Genomic DNA, 25734 nt, shown 5'->3' on the forward strand with positions numbered 1-25734 from the left:
TTTCAGCCTGTGTACTATTTATTTGTCATTTGATATTTTCCACTTCATCTTGTCTTGTCCACATTTATATTGTTCTGTAGATTTACATGATGAATGGAAATGTAACAAGTAAAGGTTACGTAATTCAGGGATATATAGCAAATATATACTGTATAGCTTGGTGATATAATTTTGCTTTACAATAAAAAACTTCCAACGATTCTTCATTATTTTATTCAATTAAGCATAAACTGTAAATGTTGGCCGGCAATATTATATTGCCCAGCAATCAAAACTCCCCAATGATTCTTCATTGTTTTGTTCAACTAATATTGAATTACCGGAAGTATTTTGCTTTAATTATTGTATTATTGTTTTGCTTTAATTATTGTATTATTTTTAACGCTACTTATGACTTTTGTATGAACTGTTAAACTGTAAAGCCCTGCAGAATATGTTGGTGCTATATTAATAAAGATTATTATTATTATAAAATAAATTATGAATAGCAATATATAACTTACCAGTATGTCATTTTCATTCCTAGGGTGATGATGGTTTTCCTGGAGCTGAGGGTCTTCTAGGGAGACAAGGACAAATGGTATTGTGGCATTTATAGTTATTAATGAATTATTTGGAATAGCAAGAAAAAAATGCAAGTCATATCTTCAATAAATAATTTGACACATTTATAATTATATAGTTTTTCATGTGAGCAAATTAATTTAATAAAAAAACTATACTAACACAGGTCTAAAAAAAATGTTTTTTTTTCAGGTGCCAAGGTATTTTGAAGGTTCTATATTCATAAATCCCATTACTTTTGCTAAATTGGTTCTAGTTTTTGAGATAATTAATCCATGAAAATATTGCATTCCCCCTATGCCACTTGTGTATGCTAACAAATGCAATAGCTTTTGGTCTTTTGACTCTAACAGTGTCTTAGGTAATGACATATCCCATATAATTATTGTTTATTTCAATTTGCAGGCTTACAATGCTATAAAAGCAAATTTTTGAAACTAGAATTCTACTGTAATTAATTAACTATTAAATATCTCAGAAATTAAACTGTTCAGACATCATTGGCACCTAAAATCACTGTATACCAGTGTAATGGTAAGCAAAACTGACCAATAAATACAATATTAATTTTTCATAGAAAATTATTATAACTCATTTTTCAGGGACTTGTTGGTGACCCGGGAGAACCAGGAATAATAGGAAATAAAGGCGAGCCAGTAAGTATTACATTACAGTTACATTTTATAAGTAGATGGTTGTGGCTCAATACATTTTGTGGACTGTCATTTTTTGGAGCTTTATTAACAAAAGTTTGTCATACAGTTTAACAGATGCATATCCTGATTGCTTTTTCTCCTGAGGGTGTCAGGAACACTTTTTTTTTTAATTTGAAAGTCAATAGTTGATAGATTAAAATATAAGGGTACACATTTACATACACATTTACAATATAAATGAGCTATATAAAAAGGAAAAAAAATCAAGGCTGCAATGAATTAACTAAATGCAGAGCAATAACTAGAATTGATAGTGACTTATAGCAAAATGAAAGTCCCTACCACCCGATTAAAGGTCTGGAGACGGAAACAGGCACACAAAGCGCAATCAACATGACTATAATTATTAAAATTGTATGTAGCTTGTAACTTTCTTATACCTGAGTGGACTCCCTAAACCTTTGAGTTCCATAGCACCTCCTTTGGTTGCTACTATATTTACCCTTTGCATAAATGTATAGATATTGTATTTTTCAGCTGCTGCACCTTCTGCCAAAAATGCAATAAAAACAAATTAAAATATCATATTTACCCCATTAGTGTACCAATAAAACATCAGCTCACCACTCAAAAAGCAAACCTCCACATTGCTCCCTCAACAGAAAAATTACAGGGGAAATCCAAATTCTGAAATCCAAATTAATTCATCCTAAATCGATATTTATTGAATGTCTTGATCTAAACTATTGTCTATTATACTTGTCTTAATTACTCTATCCTTCCCTAACTACACTATGTAACTGCTTTTTTTTCCACTTCCTTTTTAATGAAACTTCCTTTGAGAGTCCAAGTGCATGCTGGGATACTCAAAAGTAGCATCATCTGGGGCCAGGATGCTCTCTTGCTGGCTCAGATCAGCAGTAAGGAACCAGCAGAGGAGTGCATTGTCAGAATAGTGTGAAAAATATTTAGAATTGAGAGTCCTGAGCGGTTGATACCTTTTAATGGCTAACTGAAAAGATGGTAACAAATTGCAAGCTTTCGAGACTACTCAGATCTCTTCATCAGGCGTAGACATAGACATATTACATCAATCAATACAATCACAATGTATAAAATGTATAAAGCCAACAGCCAGTACAATCATATCAAGGGCAAATCATTATCATTAGTAGGAAAAAGTCCCCAACACCCACACTGGATGTATCAGCAAGTGCTGCAAGATAATGATGGCAATGCCAACCTAGATACCGAACATATCAAGGGCAAATAAAGTTATCATTGGTAGATAAAAAGTCCCCAACACCCACACTGGATATATCAGCAAGTGCTGCAAGATGATGAAGATAGTACCGGACACGGGAGAGGCGCCGTCGCGCGTTTCACTATTAATGCTTCCTCGGGGGGCAAGTCTTTTTTATGTCAGCCTACAATGTCTGACATAAAAACAAAACTCATCTTTTCGCCACACAAAGTTTTTTACACATTCTCCAGTATTTTCTATGGTAAACAAATGGTGTCATTCCAAACTATAACTCATCTGGCAAAAAACAAAACAAAACAAAACAAAAAAGCCTGCATTTGGCTATGTTGAAGGAAAAATAAAAAAAGATGAGGTAGAGGAAAAACATAAGCACAAAAATTAAAATTTGCAACACTGGATATAGATCTGAGTGATATATCTTTTAGTTTAGTGTTAGTGTTATCTGCCAGTGATATGATTTTTACTCTAGAAATAAGATCTAGTAATGCCCGGGCCCTGTTGCCACAAGTGGACAGTAGCATTTGAAGATGCCAAAAACTGAGGATCACCTGCAGACGGCCAACTAGCTAGAAACACTGGTGTAAACACTGGGGTAATGGAATACGCTGACTTTTTGTAAAGTTACGATAAAGAATTTGAGTTGACTTTGGCAAACAGTTTGGAAGCCATGGGAAAAAAGTTATATACTTTTTGAATAATGGATTAAATTGGTTATATTGGTTATAATGTTTGTACTTTTTAGGGCATACCAGGACCAAAAGGTCAGAAAGGATCCCAAGGCCCACAGGTAAATTGGCTGATTTTTTTTTTTACTGTTAACCAAGATATTTATTTGAGTGCCAGTAATATGTTCTGCAGTGAAAGTAACTGACATATCTAACCAATGTGTTTAGTACCATGTAATGTGTTTTTAATTCTTAATCATCTGTCATGATTTGCCAGTACTGTTCTACTTAATGTCTCTCCGTAAAATAGGCATTTAAGAGGGCAATCTAATTTTATCGATGTAAGCCATCATTATAGGGAATTTATCAGGAGGTGTTTACTAATAAATCTATAGTAGTGGTTATTAAATTGGTTGAATGACAATACAAAGTATATCTGTTTTGCAGTTGTCTGATTTGCCAATGCTGAGAAATCAAGCTACATGCACATTAGACTGGAAGTGCATTGTAGACATGTCGGTATACCACCAAATGCAATCACATGCTCTTAGGGTGTGATTGCTTTCCAGGATACTTTGCATATGAGTTAAACCTTGACTTTTCAGCACTGGAACACTGGATTTAGAACAAGACAGGGCTTATTTTTATTGATCTTCTATGACCTATATAGTCATGCTACTAGTTTCATTATTATAATAATCCTGACAGGTTCCTTCCAAGCACTGCAGGACACTTACAATAAGAAGGCTGTATTATTCTGTTTATGTGCAGTGACAATGTGTATGGAGCACAAGAACCTCAGCATACTTGCCGACGATAGGGGAATGGTTCATTCACCACTGTAGACAGTAGAAATACGCAGTATGTGTTTTTCCTTCTTTTCCTACCAAACATCAGTGCCCTATGTCCTGTAGGATGGCATGATGAAATGAAACAGAGATATGTTGGAAACCCCATCAATTTGTGGAAATGGGGGCACTCCTTTCTGTATACGATAAAGCAAATTTTTATTAATAAAAGTCCCATAATGCAATGTGTTTCTTGGCTTTGTGGCCCTTTCTTTGAGTGAAAGAGACTGATGTTCTCATTAGAGTTGAATGTTTAACACAACTTCAGAAAGTGAACACTTTATGACTTGTTAATTTTTCCATTACTTTTGATATTATTACCCTATAAGCACTTTTCTACTTGCTGCTTAATGCAAAGGATATTGAACCACCCATCTTGATTATACTTGATTCTCCTTGATCTTTTTATTAACTGAAAATTATTAATTAAAAAGGGGCTAGATCATATTCAAAGGCAGCATACTCATTAGCCTGTAATAGTTTTGAAAATTTTAGACAATTTTATATCCCATTTTACAATTGTTTGCTAGTTGTACATGCTGTAACTGCTTGGAAGTGTGCATTACTACTATATACTTGGGAGGGCACAGAATAAGCTTGTATACAGTATATTATGAAGACTCATAACTACATATCAGCTTGGAATATATTATATAATAATAATAATAATAATACAGGAGAGTATAAGAAACTTTGTGATACATCCTATCAGAAAAATCTGTTTCGTTCCTCACTAATGAGCCACTTCTTCCTCTGCCTCCTGAATTTGTCATCAACTCTGAAAAACAGGTCAGCTCCATCTTGCTCAGACCAAATGGTCTGCCAGCACAGTGAAGTGTAAGGTTATACCTCCTATTATACCCTAAAGTAGGGAGAGAGGAGCAGAGTAAGGAAACAATCCCGGAGGGACAGAAAGATTGTGCTGAGCTTTTTAACAAGTCTTTAACTTCATATAAGAGCTTGATTCACGTCCACACAGGCCAGAAATGCTGTATAATCTTCTCCATGCTGTAGCTCCTATTCTACGTGTGCTAAAAGGAATGAAAAGCAGGAACGCATATCTCTAAGTGCTGTAAAATATTGTGTTTATCCTCATGTACACAAAAAGGACAGCTTACTTCGAAAAGATTTTTTAAGGTAACATTAATCTTAGATGTCTTATTTCTTTGTGACTTTCAGGGGATAATTGGTGACCCTGGCCAATTTGGACGGGATGGTGATGATGGAATTGAAGTAAGACAAAAATGAAAGCTTTAGTAATGTACTCAATCTGCATATAACATCTGATCTGGCAATATCATTTGCTGGTAGAATTTGCACAATCAATTCAGATTATTTTGATGCACAGCATCAATGATACTATGCTCAAATAATACAACCATGTTATCATTAAGTAATACAACCATACAGAGATAAAATAATTACTACGATATAATGAACACATGATACACAGGGCTCAAATAAAACAACCCCAACATGTTTACATAGCACTATAAAACAGCCTTAGAATTGTATTCTTTTACTGTACTGAAAATGATAAACATTAATTTTCCATATTTTTCTGTTAATCTCTGCCTAAATAGTGCCACACGTAGTCAATGTAATATTTCATACAGTACTAGAAGCAGTGGCGTAATTTGGAACTCATGGGCCCCGATGCGAAAGCTTCATCGGGGCCCCCAAATATTTTAAATCTTTAATAGCAATAGTCTTTTTCTATAGGCCAAAGGGACTTTTAGGGCCCCCTAAGCTCCAGGGCTCGGGTGCGATTGCAACCCCTGCACCTTTTGTAGTTACGCCCCTGACTAGAAGAATATCACTACAAATAACCTATTTAAACCACGTGATTATATAATGCTGAAAGAATACCCAACATGAAGAGAACAAAAACTTCAACCATTTAATGCCCAAATAATACCTTCTAAAAGTCCCAAAATAATTCTGCCACACAATGTTAAACCATTAACACCATACACATGGAAATACGGACACACATTTATACATATAAATATACAGTACAGACCAAAAGTTTGGACACACCTCATTTAAAGATTTTTCAGTATTTTCATGACTATGAAAATTGTAAATTCACACTGAAGGCATCAAAACTATGAATTAACACATGTGGAATTATATAATTAAAAAAAAAGTGTGAAACAACTGAAAATATGTCTTATATTCTAGGTTCTTCAAAGTAGCCACCTTTGCTTTGATGACTGCTTTGCACACTCTTGGCATTCTCTTGATGAGCTTCAAGAGGTAGTCACCGGAAATGGTTTTCACTTCACAGGTGTGCTCTGTCAGGTTTAATAAGTGGGATTTCTTGCCTTATAAATGCTGTTGGAACCATCATTTGTGTTCAACAGAAGTCTGGTGGATAGACAGCTGATAGTCCTACGGAATAGACTGTTAGAATTTGCATTATGGCAAGAAAAAAGTAGCTAAGTAAAGAAAAACGAGTGGCCATCATTACTTTAAGAAATGAAGGTCAGTCAGTCCGAAAAATTGGGAAAACTTTGAAAGTTTCCCCAAGTGCAGTGGCAAAAACCATCAAGCACTACAAAGAAACTGGCTCACATGAGGACCACCCTAGGAAAGGAAGACCAAGAGTCACCTCTGCTTCTGAGGATAAATTTATCCGAGTCACCAGCCTTGGAAATTGCAGGTTAACAGCAGCTCAGATGAAACACCAGGACAATGCCACACAGAGTTCTAGCAGCAGACACATCTCTACAACAACTGTTAAGAGGAGACTTTGTGCAGTAGGCCTTCATGGTAAAATAGCTGCTAGGAAACCACTGCTAAGGACAGGCAGCAAGCAGAAGAGACTTGTTTGGGCTAAACAACACAAAGAATGGACATTAGACCAGTGGAAATCTGTACTTTGGTCTGATGAGTCCAAAAAGGTGAACGGATGGACTTTACATGCCTGGTTCCCACCGTGAAGCATGGAGGAGGAGGTGTGTTTGTGTGGGGGTGCTTTGCTGGTGACACTGTTGGGGAATTATTCAAAATTGAAGGCATACTGAACCAGCATGGCTACCACATCATCTTGCAGCGCCATGCTATTCCATCCGGTTTGCGTTTAGTTGGACCATCATTTATTTTTCAACAGGACAATGACCCCAAACAGACCTCCAGGCTGTGTAAGGGCAATTTGACTAGGAAGGAGAGTAATGGGGTGCTACGCCAGATAACCTGGCCTCCACAGTCACCAGACCTGAACCCAATCGAGATGGTTTGGGGTGAGCTGGACCCACAGAGTAAAGGCAAAAGGGCCAACAAGTGTTAAGCATCTCTGGGAACTCCTTAAAGATTGTTGGAAGACCATTTCAGGTGACTACCTCTTGAAGCTCATCAAGAGAATGCCAAGAGTGTGCAAAGCAGTCATCATTTTATGACCGCTTTCAGCTATTTTATGTTTTATTAACAGGCTTTTCAAGGTCCTCAGGGTAATGAAGGGCGTCGCGGCACTTTGGGATTTAAGGTAAAGCAATATATAAATAAACAATGTTGATGTAAATTTGTGTAATCAGATATATAAAAAGATTTTAGCATTACTGTACCTAGAAGTCAATTGACAACACATCAGTAGTGGTTTAGATTTTATTTACTCTGCTGCCTATAAACTTACTATTCTCTCACATTTAATTTCAGTTCTAGGTTATAGTTAAATGTTATGATACTTTATTGATGGTATGTCAATTTTTTATTCTAAAGGGAGAAAAGGGATTTGTAGGGCAACGAGGTCCTGAAGGTCCAAGAGGAAGACCTGTAAGTAAAATGATGCAAATTTTCCTGTCTTCATTCTCTGTAATACATGTAATTTCATAATTAAAATCCACATATACAAATTAAATTTCTGCAATAATGACAGCAGAGGAAAAACGCAATGACCCCAGGTCCTAGCCAGCCATTGATTTAGAGAAAAGCAAGTCAATGCAACGGAGCTGTGAAAATAGCTTTGTACAATAAAAAAAAAAGGAATAGTACTGGCAAAAAATAAAAACCTATTGTTATAAGCAAAACCCTGGGTGCCTTTTTGCTTTTTTTTACTATCTTTGTTTCTAACTGCTGCTACAGTAACTCTCACATAACTGTCAAATTGTCATGGAATGAAAATAGAATTAAACAGATATGACCAGAAAATAGAAGAACAGAAATAAGGTGATATATTTTACTTAAATGGGTTGTCCACTTTTTGAATGTCCCTAATGTGCTGCTTAATGATGGGTGAACCCGAACATTAAAGTTCAGTGACCATACCGCACATCTAGTGTCCATGTATGGGCTCTGAACACGGACTTCTCATGGATGTCTGTTATTGTTCGCGTTCGGCAGACCAAATAAAATTGTTGAAAGGCTGGAACTCAGCCAATCAACAAGCTTTTCTGGTGTGGGCAATTCCAGCCCCATCATAGCCATGCCAAGTATTGATAACCAGCCTAGGTAAAGCTGACAGCTGGATATGGTATTCTCAGGGTGGTAACGTCCATGGATATTTGACTCTTCCCAGCTTAAAAATAGCAGCCCCTAGCCGCCCCAGAAAAGGCGCATTCATTATGTGCGCCAATTCTGCTGCTTTGCCCGGGTCTTCTCTCTTGCCCTGGTGCATTGGCCAGCAGGGCAATATTTTGGAGATGATGTCAGCTGTGTAATGTCCACTAACATCAAGCCCAGAGTTTAGCAATGGTCTATCAGACACCCCGTTACTAACTCGGTGTCTAGTTCTCAGAATGTTCTCAGAGCAAGGCTCCATAGGGTTATTCGCAGTCAGTGGCAGGCAGGACTGTATGAATTTCTGTGCCTATCGCTGAAATGGAGTGAACTATGAAGTCTTGTTCTGAGAACTTTCTCAAGAGACTCTTTAGGATTCAATGGGTGTCATGGGACATTTCACAATTGGATTACCATCAAAACTTCCTGGATTTATTTATAATTAGTAAATTGGTCTCAGTCTACCACCCTACCCGTGCCCTCCGCTCCGCTAATGACCTCAGGTTAGCATCCTCAATAATCAGAACCTCCCACTCCCGTCTCCAAGACTTTACACGTGCTGCGCCGATTCTTTGGAATGCACTACCTAGGTTAATACGATTAATCCCCAATCCCCACAGTTTTAAGCGTACCCTAAAAACTCACTTGTTCAGACTGGCCTACCGCCTCAATGCATTAACCTAACGATCCCTGTGTGGCCTATTTATATATAAAAAAAAACAAAACAAAAAAAAACCAGGTTCCTCGCATCATGTTCTCATTCACTTTATGCAGTTAATAGCCCTCTGTGTCTGTACTGCTACATACTTAGGCAGTTAACTGGTTCATGCAGCGTTACATGAACACCCGATCCTTACACTATGGCCGGTCCGAATAACTAAAGCAATTGTTACCATCCACCTCTCGTGTCTCCCCTTTTCCTCATAGTTTGTAAGCTTGCGAGCAGGGCCCTTATTCCTCCTGGTATCTGTTTTGAACTGTGATTTCTGTTATGCTGTAATGTCTATTGTCTGTACAAGTCCCCTCTATAATTTGTAAAGCGCTGCGGAATATGTTGGCGCTATATAAATAAAAATTATTATTATTATTATGGGTAAATGATGGAATGTAGAGGAGTCTTTATTAAAATAAAGTAATATTTCCTGTCTCTAACTGTATTTTTCTAACTATTCACTTATTGGGTTAGTAATGGGGGCATCTGACAGACGCTTTCCAATTACTAACCTCTGGGCTTCATGTTAGTAGACATTACACCACTGACATCAGCCCCAAAATATTACTCAGCTTGCCAGTGCACCAGGACAAGTGGGAAGAACCAGGCAAAGTGCCAGAATTGGCACATCTAATGGATGCACCTTTTCTGGGGCATTTGCAGGCTGCTATTTTTAGGCTGGGGAAGGCCAAATATCCAAGGACCTTCTTAACATGAGAATATCAGCTCCCAGCTTTCTGCTTTACCTTGTCTGGTTATCAAAAGTAGGGGGGACCCCACACCATTTTTTTTCATGCATTTATTTTACTAATAAATAAATAAAAAATGCTAATAAATAAATGAAAAAAAGGACGTGAGATCCACCCCACCTTTTAATAACCAACCAAGTGAAAGCAGACAGATGTGGGCTAGTCTTATTATTCTGAAAAATATCCTTGGACCTTTATAGCCTATTAATATCAGCCCCCAGCTGTTTGCTTTGTCTTTGCTGGTTTTTAAAAATGGGGGACCCTAAAAAAATGATGTAGGGTACCCCTTATTTCTGATAACCAGCTAAGGCAAAACAAACATCTGGGGGCTGATATTAATAGGCTGGGAAGGTCTATGGATATTGGCCCCTTTCCTACATAGTAAGACTAGCTCACAGCTGTCTTAAAAAGAGAAAAAAACAAGCCTACAAAAATTATTTTTTGAAAATAAATAATCTACAGGGTCTGCCGTAATCCATAATATGGAGGTCCCACGACGATCCCAGTCTTCTTCATCTAGTCTATGGAGCTCCGTTCAGAGACAGGCAAAACGAATACTGTATCATTGCCTTTTGGGAAGCATTTTAGCAAGTAATGATTGCCTTTTGTCTATGGACACCCATACATTGCAATTAACTTAGAAACCAAAAGTTAACAAACGTTTATGTGCAATTTTATAGGTCTTTTATAAATCCATATAATAATATACATACATGGTATTTTTTTTCTTTGTACAAAGGGACCGCAAGGACCAAAAGGAGAAGCAGGACTCCCAGGCAGACCGGGATTTATTGGACCACCTGGAGCAACTGTGAGTAATGTCAAGTTTTATCATTGTGGTGTTCATATCTTATTGTTCCATTTTAATTGGGTTTTAGAAAAACATGTAAAACTACATGTAAAAATTATCATTTTTTATTATTTACAGGGTCATGTTGGACTTCCTGGTGCAACTGGTCCAAAGGTAACTGTATTACTTGACATGAAATTGTATGTAGTTAGAAGGTTGTAGAACCTTGTGCAGAAGATCAGCTTGGGCCTCCCTCTTGTCCCTATTACCCCATTACTTGCAATAAAATGAAAATCTCACCTTGTATATACAGTTAGGTCCATATATATTTGGACAGAGACAACATTTTTCTTACTTTGGTTATAGACATTACCACAATGAATTTTACACAAAACAATTCAGATACAGTTGAAGTTCAGACTTTCAGCTTTCATTTGAGGGTATCCACATTAAAATTGGATGAAGGGTTTAGGAGTTTCAGCTCCTTAACATGTGCCATCCTGTTTTTAGAGAGACCAAAAGTAATTGGACAGATTCAATAATTTTAAATAAAATGTTCATTTTTAGTACTTGGTTGAAAACCCTTTGTTGGCAATGACTGCCTGAAGTCTTAAACTCATGGACATCACCAGACGCTGTGTTTCCTCCTTTTTGATGCTCTGCCAGGCCTTCACTGCGGTGGTTTTCAGTTGCTGTTTGTTTGTGGGCCTTTCTGTCTAAAGTTTAGTCCTTAACAAGTGAAATGCATGCTCAATTGGGTCTAGATTAGGTGACTGACTTGGCCATTCAAGAATATTACACTTCTTTGCTTTAATAAACTCCTGGGTTGCTTTGGCTTTATGTTTTGGGTCATTGTCCATCTGTAGTATGAAATGACGACAATCAGTTTGGCTGCATTTGGATGGATCTGAGCACACAGTATGGCTCTGAAGACCTCAGAATTCATCGGCTGCTTCTGTCCTGTGTCACATCATCAATAAACACTAGTGACCCAGTGCCACTGGCAGCCATGCATGCCCAGGCCATCACACTGCCTCCGCCGTGTTTTACAGATGATGTGGTATGCTTTGGATCATGAGCTGTACCATGCCTTTGCCATACTTTTCTCTTTCCATCATTCTGGTAGAGGTTGATCTTGGTTTCATCTGTCCAAAGAATGTTCTTCCAGAACTGTGCTGGCTTTTTTAGATGTTTTTTAGCAAAGTCCAGTCTAACCTTTTTATTCTTGATGCTTATGAGTGGCTTGCACCGTGCAGTGAACCCTCTGTATTTACTTTCATGCAGTCTTCTCTTTATGGTAGATTTGAATTTTGATACGCCGACCTCCTGGAGAGTGTTGGTCACTTGGTTGGCTGTTGTGAAGGGGTTTCTCTTCACCATGGAGATTATTCTGCGATCATCCACCACTGTTGTCTTCCTTGGCGCCCAGGTCTTTTTGCATTGATGAGTTCACCAGTGCTTTCTTTCTTTCTCAGGATGTACCAAACTGTAGATTTTGACACTCCTAATATTGTAGCAATTTCTCGGATGGGTTTTTTCTGTTTTCACAGTTTAAGGATGGCTTGTTTCACCTGCATGGAGAGCTCCTTTGACCGCATGTTTACTTCACAGCAAAACCGTCCAAATGCAAACACCACACCTCAAATCAACTCCAGGCCTTTTATCTGTTTAATTGAGAATGACATAAAGAAGGGATTGCCCACACCTGTCCATGAAATAGCCATGGAGTCAATTGTCCAATTACCTTTGGTCCCTTTAAAAACAGGGTGGCACATGTTAAGGAGCTGAAACTCCTAAACTCTTCATCCAATTTTAATGTGGATACCCTCAAATGAAAGCTGAAAGTTGGAACTTCAACTGCATCTGAATTGTTGTGTATAAAATTCATCGTGGTAATGTCTATAACCAAAATTAGAAAAATGTTGTCTCTGTCCAAATATATATGGCCCTAACTGTAGCTGAGTAAGGGTTTATGTTTACAGGCATAGGATGACTGTACAAATTTAATTTGTACAAAGCTCTAATATTGCTTCAGTGGCACTTTCGGTGGCTCTGTTGTGCCTTTGTATTCCTCTGATTTCATACAAAGTCATACAAAGTTGAGTTTTTTTAAATTCTACACGATTTTATCCATGAAAAAATTCATGACTGCTCCATCACATGAAGCATTATGCAGATGTTCTAGAAAATATCCCTTTAATCCCTTCCAACAGCAGCCAATATTTGTTTTTTTGCAGTTTTGATTGTTCCTCCCCTTCTTCTAGGAGCCAGTATTTTTTTAATTTTTCTGTTGTCATAGCCATGAGGGCTTATTTTTTGCGAGAAGAGTTTTAGCTCTGAATGGCAACACTAATTTTACCATAAAACATACTGGAAAGTAGGAGAAAAAAACTCTAAGTGAAGTGAAATAGTGAAAAAAAAGCAAGCAAATCCTTTATTTTTTTATGTTGCCTTTTCGGTGTTCATTGTGTGGTAAACATAACTTTGCAACATGATTCTCCAGGTCGGTACGAATTCAGTGATACCAAACTTGTATAGCTTTTACTTTCTAAAAAAAATTCAGAAAATTGTAAAAAAAAATTTTTGTCACCAATTTTCTGAAAACCCATAACGTTTTTTTTTTAAGTATGTTGATAGGGAGGACTTTTATAGATGCAGAATTACTGAATAAGTTCATTTTTCAAATTTATTAAATACCTTTTTCATTTTTTGTTATAAGAAACTTTGTTTTTTCTTTTACTTCTATTAGTCCCATTAGGGTTCTTGAACCTGAAAAATTTCCTTACTGCCATAGCAAACTATTATCATTCTGTGATTTCAGTGATGGGTGCAATATGTGTCTAGAATGGAGCACCCTTGGGACTGTGCACTTTGAATACTGCAGTCAACGATTAACAACAGTATTTAAGGTGTTATCAGTAGCAATTGGAGCTTAACTTTGATTGCTGCTCTTAAAGGCAAATACTGGCTGTGTAACACAGTTGACATCTGCTTATTATGGTGTAGGTTCAGTTGCTGATACCACTCTATATACTTGCATCAACTTACACCATACATATAAGGCCTCTTTCAGACGTCCAGATAATTCCGGTACTGGAGAAATCGGTACCGGAATTGTCCGTGTGCTTATGTAGCACATCAGTGTGGCACACGTGCGGCATCTGTGTGCCGCCTGTGTGCCGCCCGAGGACCACACGGACTGTGCAGGAGAGACAGCGCTACACTAAGCGCTGTCCCCCCTGTGTAGTGCTGAAGCCGCATTCATCTCTTCTCCCCCGCAGGAGAGAAGAGATGAAAGATCAAGTTTTTGTTATTTTTTGTTAAAAATAAAGTTTGCTGGTGAGCTCCCGCCTCCCATCTCCCATGCGCTGCCCGAACCCTTGCATAGAAATACTCACCTAGCTCCCGCGATGTCTCCTCTCTCCTCTCAGCGCCAGCAGCTTCTCCTGTGTGAGCGGTCACGTGGTCCCGCTCATTACAGTGAGGAATATGCGCATATTCCTCACCGTAATGAGCGGGGCCACGTGACTGCTCACACAGGGCCTGCTGCCGGCGCTGAGAGGAGACATCGCTGGAGCTTGGAGCTGGGTGAGTATTTCCTAGCAAGTGGGGGGGGGGAGGGGTGAGGAGGCGCACAGGGGATGGGAGGCGGGAGGGGATACATAAACTTTATTTTTAAGGGAAAAGAAAAAAAAAGATTTTCCATTCCTTCTTTCCAGCAAACGCTGCTGGGAAGAAGGAATGAATTCTGGATTCAGCACCACACGCAGGGGGGACAGCGCTTACTTCAGCGCTGTCTCTCCTGCGGGCGGTACGTGCACACGGAGGAGAGTGCACACTGTTCTTCGTGTGCACGTGTGCGGCACGTATTGCGGTACGTGCTGCCGGCGAAAAATGGACATGTCTCCATGTTTTCAACACGGACACACGGTCCGTGAAAACACGGAGACATGTGCATATACCCATTCATTTGAATGGGTCTACGTGTGTCAGTGTCTCCGGTACGTGAGAAAACTGTCAGTACACGTACTGGAGACACTGACGTGTGAAAGACAGATTTTGGGAAGGGGTTAATACAATGACAAAGGCACTAGATAATTGTAGGGTGCAGCATGTTTGACATTTTGCTAAATTCCTAAGCCAGAAATTGTTATATGGACACAATTTTAGGTACCTAAATTAATTCAGGCTAATAACATGGGCAAATTGTTTATTTGGCAAATAGAAATAATAGCAAATATTTTTTTTGTTACAGGGCAGTACTGGTATTCAAGGAGCCAAAGGAGTAGAAGGACAGAAGGTATCATCCATTTTATTTCAATAGCTATCTTCTTAATATTATTACCCCTCTGTGCAAAGCTATTGAACAGGAGAAGAAATGTTGGTTTTGAATTTACAATATTTAAGTCACTCAGAAAAAAATGCCAAAAAGCATAAAATGCAGCTTGTTATGAGAATGCATAGTCAAAATGACCAAAAAAGGTTTTAATTAATCAATCCACACAGCAGTACATACTGAATAGAAAAGTTTAAGGCTGCATTCAAACGATAGCTTGAAAAATCCTATGATTTTCATCCAGAAATGTATTGTTGTTTGTATTGTCATCCATATGTTATCTGTGCGTCCATTTTTTTCAGCCATATGCAGGGTCAGACTGGCCCACCGGAGAACCGAAGGATTCTCCGGTGGGCCCAGGCCCTGACACCTGCTGGCATACAGTGCCAGCAGTGCCTAGGGCCCCCGCTGCTCCAGGGGCCCCCCGCAAGTGGGGTGTCGCTAATAGCGGCACACCATGCAGCTGCTATGGGGCCCCCAGTACCAGCGAAGAAGCAGCGGGTGATAGGAAGCCTAAGCCTGTCCCCGCTGCTAAAGTGAAATGAATATTCATGCTTCCCCACGCCCCCATGGGCGTGGAGAGGAGTGAATTCATTTCACTATAATAGCGGGCAGCGTTTGCCGCAAATTGCGGCTAAACATTGCCCGCTATCAGAGTCCGCAGACCAGGGCCCCCCCGCCTCTCCCTCAGGGGCTCCCAGCTCAAACGGCCGCTATGGGGCCGTAAGCCAGGGGTCCCGGCACCAATGCCGCCCCCCAGTGCTCATTAATGGGGAGAGAGCATCAGATGACGCTCCCTCTCCCATGATTCCCCTCGCCGCTCAACATAACTTGAAGCACAAGTATATCTCTCCTTAAGAAAAATCTTCTTTCCAGTATGCGGGTGATGAAAAAACTCCCCCTTTAGCATGTTGTTACAACAAGAGCAGCTCAAACATGGGAAATTCCCATGTTTAGCTGAGCTTAAGGTACTTTGAATAGATCTTTTAGAGGTCCCAATATCCGACTTCACAAGTCTATCTCTAAAGTTACGTCCCCTTCTAAATGACATCATGGGGAAAGTCTCAAAACTAGGAACAGAAGGAAGACCACGTTGTAGCAGGGTCCAATGTCGTCTCAGTATGTTCCCAACACGATTGCTTGCTGAATTGTAAGTTGATACAAAAGGAATCCTGTCATTTGTAGACTCGACACGAGTCTTGTTCCAGTGGTGGGCGGCTTGCTAGTGATTGGTGCCCTGTGTGGCACATATGCTATTTATAGCCGGACCTATACACTGCAGGGTATGCTTGATAAAGACCCTCAGGGTCGAAATGTTGCTGTTTGCTGTTTTATGGCTTGAATAAACTTGCTTATTTGGATTACACCTGGATGGAGCGCTGTCACTTTCTTACCTTGAGCCTTTGATGGTCCTAGTGGGTTCCCTGGACCTGGACGGGCGCTCCAGCTTGTGAAGTGCGGTTAGCCACCTTGTTTGTTTTTTTCCCCTCGCCGCTGTCACACAGCAGGTGCGCGATGACGTCACTTCATCGAGCACCTGCTGTGTGTGAGGCCGACAGCAGCGCAGCTCCTGACATCGGAGCAGAGCCGCTGCTGGAGTCAGCGTGGGAGCGAGGAGGAGAGGTGAGTATTGTGCTTTTTTTTGTGTTTTTTTATTATTGAGTCCTGGCTGATTGTATGGGGGGTGTGAGCTGCATGATGCCCTATGAGGCAAGGAGGGGGTGTGAGCTGCATGATGCCCTATGGGACAAGGAGGGGGTGTGAGCTGCATGATGCCCTATGGGGCAAGGAGGGGGTGGGAGCTGCATGATGCCCTATGGGGCAAGGAGGGGGTGTGAGCTGCATGATGCCCTATGGGACAAGGAGGGGGTGTGAGCTGCATGATGCCCTATGGGGCAAGGAGGGGGTGGGAGCTGCATGATGCCCTATGGGGCAGGGGGGGTGAGCTGCATGATGCCCTATGGGGCAAGGGGGGGTGAGCTGCATGATGCCCTATGGGGCAAGGAGGGGGTGTGAGCTGCATGATGCCCTATGGGGCAAGGGTGGAGAGCTGCATGATGCCCTATGGGGCAAGGGGGGTGAGCTGCATGATGCCCTATGGGGCAAGGAGGGGGTGTAAGCTGCACTATGCCCTGTGGGTCAAGGGGGGTGAGCTGCAGGATGCCCTATGGGGCAAGGGGGGATGAGCTATATGATGCCCTATGGGGCAAGGGGGTGAGCTGCATGATGCCCTAGGGGGCAAGGGGGTGAGCTGCATGATGCCCTATGGGGAGAGTGAGCTGCCTGAGACCCCATGGGGGGAATGAGCTGCATGATGCCCTATGGGGGGAGTGAGCTGCATGATGCCCTATGGGGGGGTGAGCTGCATGATGCCCTATGGGGAGGGTGAGCTGCCTGATACGCTATGGGGAGGGTGAGCTGCATGATGCCCTATGGGGGGAGTGAGCTGCATGATGCCCTATGGGGGGAGTTGTATGATGCCCTATGAGGGTGAGCTGCATGATACCCTATGAGAGGGGGCAGCGTGATACCCTATGAGGGGGCTACATTATATTCCATGAAGGGGCTGCATTATACCTTATGAGGGGGTTGCACTATACTCTAAGGGGGCTACATTATACCCTATGGGGGCTGCATTATACTCTGAGGCAGGTTGCATTATATACTATGGGGGGGCTACATTATATTCTGTAGGGGGCTGCATTATATTCTGTGAGGGGGATACATTGTACCCTATGAGGGGGCTACCCCAGCCCCTGCTACATAATTAAGACCTGTACTACCTTATATTATACCCTGATATTAGCGCGTTTTATCGCACAATTGGTGGTCTTGTATTTATTTCTATGTAGCTACATAGTGGACCCCAAGAATGATTTTCTCTGGTGGGCCCAAGGTGCTCCAGTCCGACGCTGGCCATATGACATTTGTATAGCATCCAGAGTGCATTGCATTGATTGTATGTAATAAGGATGGTCTATATGGGATCCTATTTTTATTGCGTACCCTTAGGCTTGGTTCCCATTGCGTTAATGGGAAAGCGCTAACGGACAGCGTTGCACGGCGAAATTAACGCCGTGCAACGCGTCCGTTAGCGCGCCCATTCACAGAAATGGGAACACGCAGCACTAGCGCGTGCCATGTTCGGCACGCGCTAGCGACGCGCCGGTGTTTCCTGGCGCGCCGCGGACGCTGCTTGCAGCATCCGAGGCGCGCCCCCAGTCCGTTCCCCGCTCTCGCAGATCGGGGATCTGCGAGAGCGGGGACGTTACCGCGACCCTGGGACACGGCCCCATTAAAAACATTGCGTTAGCGCAACCCTCTAGCGCTAGCGCTAAACGGGTTGCACTAACGCAATATGAACCTATGAGACTTGAATGGGGAAGTCTCATCCAACATACAGAAGAGAATAGTGCATGCTGTTATTTTTTTAACATTACATTTGAATGAAGAACATATAATCTAAACAGCCTTATTGACTTTCATTCATCAGTGTGCTATCTGTGTTATCAGAATTTAAAACTGCACACATCCATATAATACACTCATCTTAAAGAGCCCTGAAGGATGAAGCGTGTATTGTACCTCTCTTATGTAGGAACCCATATAAGTGCATGGATACTGTTCGTCTGTTTGAGTCACTGGATTCGATATCTAAATATGTTTTCTTCTCTAAAAGTATTGGTTGTAGAAGTTAATATCTCCTCTCATACATTTTTTGACGAAGACTGTGCAGCTGTACAAGGAGGCCAATTGGTTCTGTACTGGGGAGCTGTGCACAACAACACAGACTTTACCCTAATATTGCTCACATTGAGTACAATCATAGTAATAGAATCCTAGAATGTTAGAGTTGAAATGGACCTCCAGGGTCATTGAGTCCAACTCCCTGCTCAATACAGGATTCACTAAACTATCCGAGGTAACTCATTGCTATCTAAAGAAATTTGCTGCTTAATCTATAGGCCACATGCTGAAGTTCTGTACAGAACAAGACTGAATGTGGTATACTGCAGTAGACACATGTGTTGCATAGATGAATGGGATTTTACAATCAATGTGGAACAGAGGTATACTGTTTTATTGCTTGCTCCCATATATTGCATTTAGCATTTTGTTAATTATTTCTATTAATTATTTTTGGTAACTAATTAATATCTTAGGGAGGAAAAGGAGCTAAAGGACCGAAAGGAAAAGTAAGTGTGTTTTTCTCCAATGCTTGTATGTATGAAGTAAATACATTATACATTGACTTGTTTAAAATTGATTACTAACAAATAGTAACTATCCAGGTTGGAGACAGTGGACCAGTAGGTCCTGAAGGACTACTTGGAAGAAGAGGTCCTCCAGGAGAAGTTGGTGCTCGTGGTCAACCAGGAGAGCAAGGCTTTCCTGGTGATCCTGGCATCCTTGGAGATATTGGGCCTATGGGATCCAGGGTAAGGAGAAGCTAATAATATAGTGATATGCATTTACATAAAGAGACATAACTTTCAACAAAGAAATACAGTTGTGAAAGTGATGCTTAATATAGTCTGTTACAAAATTACTGGTAACTGTCATATAAATACAGTAACAAGACTAGTGATGACCAGTGGATAGAATATTTTTTGCATGACGTTTCTGTATCTATAGGTAAATGATTATGGCTAGAAAATGGAATTATTTCACTGTAAGATCATGCGCTCATAAGTATATTACTAATTCTGTTAAACATTATATTTTATTTTCCTGTAACAGGGACCTTCTTTCCCAGCCTCTCGTGTCATAGAAGTGTGTCAGAAAGTTGTCCTTGAACAAATGTCATCATATGCCCAGTCTGTACGACGTCAGTGTGCCAGTGCTTGCCCGTTATTTGGCGAAGTACCAAGGGGTGCACCAGGATCAGTTGGATCTCCTGGACCACCTGGACAACAAGTAAGTAGTCTTTTAAAACCTAAACTAGATTTTAATGAGATATTTCACCAATGAGTAATTTAGTCGTGGTCGAAGACACTTTTTTGCAATCCTAAAATGACGGACACCACTGAATCACAGGTCCTATGGGTCCACAATGCTTCAATCTGCCTCATTATAGGGAATCTTCTACCCAGGGTTCTGTCTGAATCATGTGTTTCAGAGATTTACATTTAAACCGCGATGCAAGCGCTCAGTGCAGAGCACAAGATAAATGTGCGCCAAGCTTTACTGCGATTTTTGGGAGGCAGAATGAAAAAAATGAACAGCAGGTGAATAATTTTTTTTAATTTTTTACGCCATTCCTCATGCGGTATAAGATAAGGTGACTTTATTCTTCGGGTCGGTGCGATTACAGTGATACCAGATTTCTGTTGGGTTTTTATGTTTGGCTGCTGTCACATACTAAAAAACGCTTTTTATTGCAAAAAATAGTTTTTGCATCACCATATTTTGAGAGCTATAATTTTTCCATATTTTGGCCCACAGTCATGTGATGGCTTCTTTTTTGTGGGACAAGTTGATGTTTTTATTTGTACCATTTTCAGGCACATGACATCTTTTGATACCTTTCTAGATTATTAGGAGGCAGAATGAACAAAGCCAAGCAATTCAGGATTTTTTTTTTTGGGGGGGGGGAGTTTATGCCGTTCCGTGTGTGGTAAAACTGAGAAGGCAGTTTTATTCTTCGGGTCTGTACGATTACAGCGATACCCCACTTATATCTTTTTTATGTTTTGGCGCTTTTACACAATGAATACTATTTTATAGACAAAATAATTATTTTTGCATCGCATTATAATGAGAGCTATAACTTTCTTACTTTTTGCTGATGGAGCAATATGGCAGCTTGTTTATTTCTATCTGTCTTTTTGATCGCGTTTTATTCCACTTTTTGTTCAATGGTATGATGATAAAACATTTTTTTTTTGCCTTGTTTTTTATTTATTATTTATGGTGTTCACTGAAGTGGTTAATTAGCGGGACAGATTTATAGGACAGGTCAATGTGGATGTGGCGATACCAAATATGTGTACTTTTATGGTTTATATATATATTTTTCATTCAAATATTTATTTATAGATACAATATCTTTTGATTTTTTAATAGTATTTTTGATTTTTTAAAAAACTTTTTTACTTAGTACCACTGCGGGGCTATCATTTTTTCAGGCTGATCGCTCCTACAGTATGGAAACTGTCTGCTCTGCACTGACAGAGAGATTTGCTGAACATGCACTGCACATGAAGAGCATGTTTCCTAGTTCTGGTGACCCGGATTTCGTCATGATTATATCGGGTCACCATAGCAACGATCGGGACCCTGCATCACACCGCAGGGTCTCCGATCCAAAGGCAGAGGGGCTATCAGCCCTCTGCTGGCTCCTGGAATGCAGCAATCTCATTCGATCGCAGCATTTTGGGAGTTAAAGTGCCAGGTCCGCTCCTGGCTCTTAGTGCCGGGTATCAGTATCAGCTGACACCTGGCGGCCATCGCCCGCAGACCACCCGTGGACGCGGGCGATCACATAGACGTAGTAATTTGTCCCTGGCCAGATAGACCCAGGTCACATAGACGGATTATTAGGTCTAATGTCAGAAAGGGGTTAAAATCATCAATTCCCTATCAGCTAACGAGGAAAGGAAACGATAAGTCATCTTTAATCTGTAGATTACTTGTTTTCTTTTCATATTATAAAAGATATCATCTTTAATCTGTATATTAATTGTTTTATTTTCATATTATAATCCTCATAGGATTTTAATCAAACATAACTGCAGTCATTGCAGTTATGTCAAGATCAGTATCTGGATTTCATTTACTGTGGTTGTTTAATAGTCGATGTACTAATAAAAATTACTTGAATAAAAAAGTTTTGTGGTCAAACAGCAAAAACCTGCCAAACGTTTTATTTTATTTTGATAGGCTTGCATTCGGAGACATATGCCAAATCCATAAAAATCCTATTGGTTTAGCATTATTTTTTTCTATGTGATTTTGTATTAGTAAAACAATGGCTCACAGGTATCAATTTAGGCATTTTGAGTGTCATTTTCAAGTTTTGCAACATATATATTTAAGGTTCCGTGATATTTGTTATGGGCCACAGTACTAAATTCTCACATTTCTTGTCTGCATGTGCTCAAAATGTTGCCTTTTAGGCTTGTTGAGATGGAAACTTTCTGCAACCTGATGGCAGCGGCCGTCCCAAGGTACTCAGTCCCCATTCACCACTATTTCTCCCGGTGTGCCGTACCGGCATTACACCAGCACATGTCCCACAACATTACCCGTGCTCTGAACACTACTGTTACTGGGAAAGTCCACCTTACCACGGACACGTGGACAAGTGCTTGTGGGCAGGAACGGTACATCTCACTGATGACACACTAGGTTAACATAGTGGAAGCCGGGACCCAGTCGGACTTAGAGATGGAACACATCCTCCCAATGCCGAGGATTGCTGGCCCTACGTCACTCAGGGTTGCCCCCACAGTCTACAGCTCCTGCACCTCCTCCTCCTCTTCAGCCTCCATCTCTGAAATGAGCAAATCAGTCAGAAGTTGGAAGCACTGCAGCACTGCATCAGCCAAGCGGAAACAGGCTATGCTGAAGCTAATCTGCATAGGTGATAAACCAGCACCACATGCTGAAGAGTTGTGGACAGCACTGAAAGAGCAGTCAGAGTTTTGGATGACACTGCTGACACTGGTGAACCTACAGCCAGGCATGGTCTTGTGTGACAATGGCTGGAACCTGGTGGCGGCTCTGAGGCAAGGTGAGCTCACACACATACCTTGCCTGGCCCATGTGCTTAACCTCATCATTCAACGTTTTCTCAAAAGCTACTTGCAGCTGCTTGATCTGATAGTGAAAGCAGAGGCAGACAGGTGTACTAAAATGGTTAAGTACCAGAGGGCCCTTGTAGCGGAATTACTAAAAAAATTCCCATCTGAGAACACTGGCAGCAGACGTCAGGGTTTGTTGTACAACCAAGGAGTACAAGCGAGAGACAGAAGTACAATCCAGCACAGGCAGGGGAGCAATGGCAAAGTTCTGGGACAGTTTTCTCAGACCCTCCCATCGCGTCGGCACAGAGGCTAGTGGTGCTATCACAATAAGTGCAATGTTTGGGAAGATGCTGAGGGAGTGTTGCTGATCGTACAAACATCCTCCGTGATTCCTCTGTGCCTTTTAATTATTGGGTATCCAAGCTGTACATGTGGCATGAACTGGCTCTCTACGCCTTGGAGGTCCTGGCCTGCCCTGCTGCTAGCGTTCTGTCAGAGTGGGTTTTTAGTTCCGCTGGTGGAATTATAACTGATAAGTGCATCTGCCTGTCAACTAAAAATGCTGACAGGCTGATTCTTATAAAAATGAACAAGGGCTGGATTGAGCAAGACGTCTGTACACCATCGAATGAAAGCATAGCCTCAAATACATTGTCTTTTTTGTGGAGGTGTAGTCTCATGCACCTCTTCACAATCACACATGGGTATACGCTTCCTGATTTTGTCTATTTGGTGTTATCCTCCTCCTTATCCTCATCTTCATCATCCACAACCACTAGAACACCAGGGTGAATGTATTCCATGATGCAAAAGTCACTCAATTTTTGTGCAAAGATGTTTTTATGATGCCCTTTACTAATTTGAAACCAAAAAATTTTTACTCCCCCATGGGGAAATGTTTGTCAGCCCATACACTTAGTGTATGGGCATTCAAAATGTAGGAGACACACTCCTTTAGATTGGGAATAGAGACATATGAGGACATCCTCCACGTCTCTACAGGCACCACCACTAGAACACGACGGTGAAGGTTTTCCGTGATGCAACAGTCACTCAATTTTGGCCAAGGGTGTTGTTATGATGCCCCTAAATACTTATCAAAAATAAAAATGTTGTACCCCCAGGGGGAAATGTTTGTCAGCCCATGCACTTAGTGTTTGGGCATTACAAGTCTAGGAGCCTGGCTCCTTTAAATTGGGTCTATTTTTTAATGAGGCCTTCCTCCACGTCTCATCATCCACCACCACTAGAACACCAGCGTGAACGTGTTCTATGCTGTTACAGCCAGTCAATTTTTGGCAAGGATGTCCATGATCCCCATAAAAAAATTTTTTAAATGGGGAAATGTTTGTCAGCCCATACACTTAGTGTATGGGGATTACAAGTCTAGGGGACCCGCTCCTTTGTAATCGGACAGTTTTTTTTATGAGGCCCTCCTCCATGTTTCTTCCAAGGGGGATTGGGGTGCATGCAAATTTGGGTCAAGGCGGCCCTTGCATTCAATGCATAAGGAAACAGTATGGCAGGACCAACTGAAGAATGTGAAGTGGGTTTTCCTGTGGCCATCCAGTACCTGGGTTCAAAGGCTTCTTGGGGTTCAAATGACTTGGTAGCAGGGCAGGCTGTGCAGTCAATGCATAAAAAAAGTATGGGAGTACAAAATGAATAATGTGAAGTTGGTTTTCCTGTGGCCATCCAGTACCTGGGTTCAAAGTCTTATTGGGGTGCATATGAGTTAGTAGCAGGGCAGGCCTTGCAGTCAATACATAAGAAAACAGTATGGGAGTACAAAATGAATAATGTGAAGTGGATTTTCCTGTGGCCATCCAGTACCTTGGTTGAAATGGTTCCTGGGGTACATATGACTTTATAGCAGGGCAGGCCTTGCATTCAATGCAACATTTTTTCAGGAAGCCCTCCTGTATCTCTCGTGAAAGGAGTATTGGGGTGCATAATAATTCTTGGCAGCCAAGCCACTCACTACATAGGCAATAACAGCATAGGAGACCCACTGTTTAATAATGGCTCTTTAAGAATATTAATGTCGCCTGATGCCCCTCTAAAAATAGGCTTTGTAACTTTAAGAGTCCCTCCTTCATAAATGAAACAAGATGTGTCCCCTTATGTGTCACACACCACATGGCCAGCTAGGGTTGTTACAATGACATTTCCCAGTGAATGCATTTGTATTAGTTGAAAGCAATCTTAAAGTTGAAAAACACATCAAAAAACGCTGCGAACATACCCCAAGTGGTGGAGGAACATTTTGGTCTGGGGTTAATTATTTTGACTCATTACCCTGGAAAGGATGTATCTTAACATATTTCCCAGCAAAATCCATTTTGGTTTTGTTTTTGTAAGTTTTTTGATGCACCTGTAAAAATGGCGTGAAACTCTGACAACATTGCTTACAGCTGTGACCTAGGAGTCAGAAATGCTTCCAAGGGCGATCCCAATGATGTTCCTGTGTCATTTGAGCAGTGTTTCCATCATTTTCATATGTTTTTAGGCCTTAAAAGGACCCCCGGGGCGATCGCGGTAAAAATGCTCGGGTTTCCCATAGACTTACATTGGGTTCGTGCTCGGGTCGAGTACCCGAGTATTCCAATTGGCTCAACCCGAGCAATGAGTACCCGAGCATTTTACAGCTCGCCCATCACTAATGTCGGTCATTGATATGGAAGACATTTTTATACATAAGCAGGTATTACAATTTACACTGCCAAATACAGTTCCTATGTTAACCCCTTCATGACCCAGCCTATTTTGACCTTAAAGACCTTGCCGTTTTTTGCAATTCTGACCAGTGTCCCTTTATGAGGTAATAACTCAGGAACGCTTCAACGGATCCTAGCGGTTCTGAGATTCTTTTTTCGTGACATATTGGGCTTCATGTTAGTGGTAA

The 25734-nt window shown here is 40.9% G+C and overlaps 1 protein-coding gene across 1 annotated transcript in view; it reads left to right on the forward strand.

The window, feature by feature from the left end:
* LOC138637813 (collagen alpha-1(IX) chain-like) overlaps nt 1-25734 on the forward strand; it is a 44654-nt gene that overhangs the window by 11573 nt on the left and 7347 nt on the right. The window contains exons 4-15 of the mRNA XM_069726745.1: nt 527-580; nt 1167-1220; nt 3227-3271; nt 5177-5230; nt 7431-7484; nt 7718-7771; nt 10695-10766; nt 10884-10919; nt 15001-15045; nt 19245-19277; nt 19374-19520; nt 19822-19998. Of these exons, the coding sequence (XP_069582846.1) occupies nt 527-580; nt 1167-1220; nt 3227-3271; nt 5177-5230; nt 7431-7484; nt 7718-7771; nt 10695-10766; nt 10884-10919; nt 15001-15045; nt 19245-19277; nt 19374-19520; nt 19822-19998 (825 nt within the window). The remainder of the gene's footprint in view (nt 1-526; nt 581-1166; nt 1221-3226; nt 3272-5176; nt 5231-7430; nt 7485-7717; nt 7772-10694; nt 10767-10883; nt 10920-15000; nt 15046-19244; nt 19278-19373; nt 19521-19821; nt 19999-25734) is intronic.

Source organism: Ranitomeya imitator, chromosome 5, assembly GCF_032444005.1.
Source record: "Ranitomeya imitator isolate aRanImi1 chromosome 5, aRanImi1.pri, whole genome shotgun sequence".
NCBI classification, from domain to species: domain Eukaryota; kingdom Metazoa; phylum Chordata; class Amphibia; order Anura; family Dendrobatidae; genus Ranitomeya; species Ranitomeya imitator.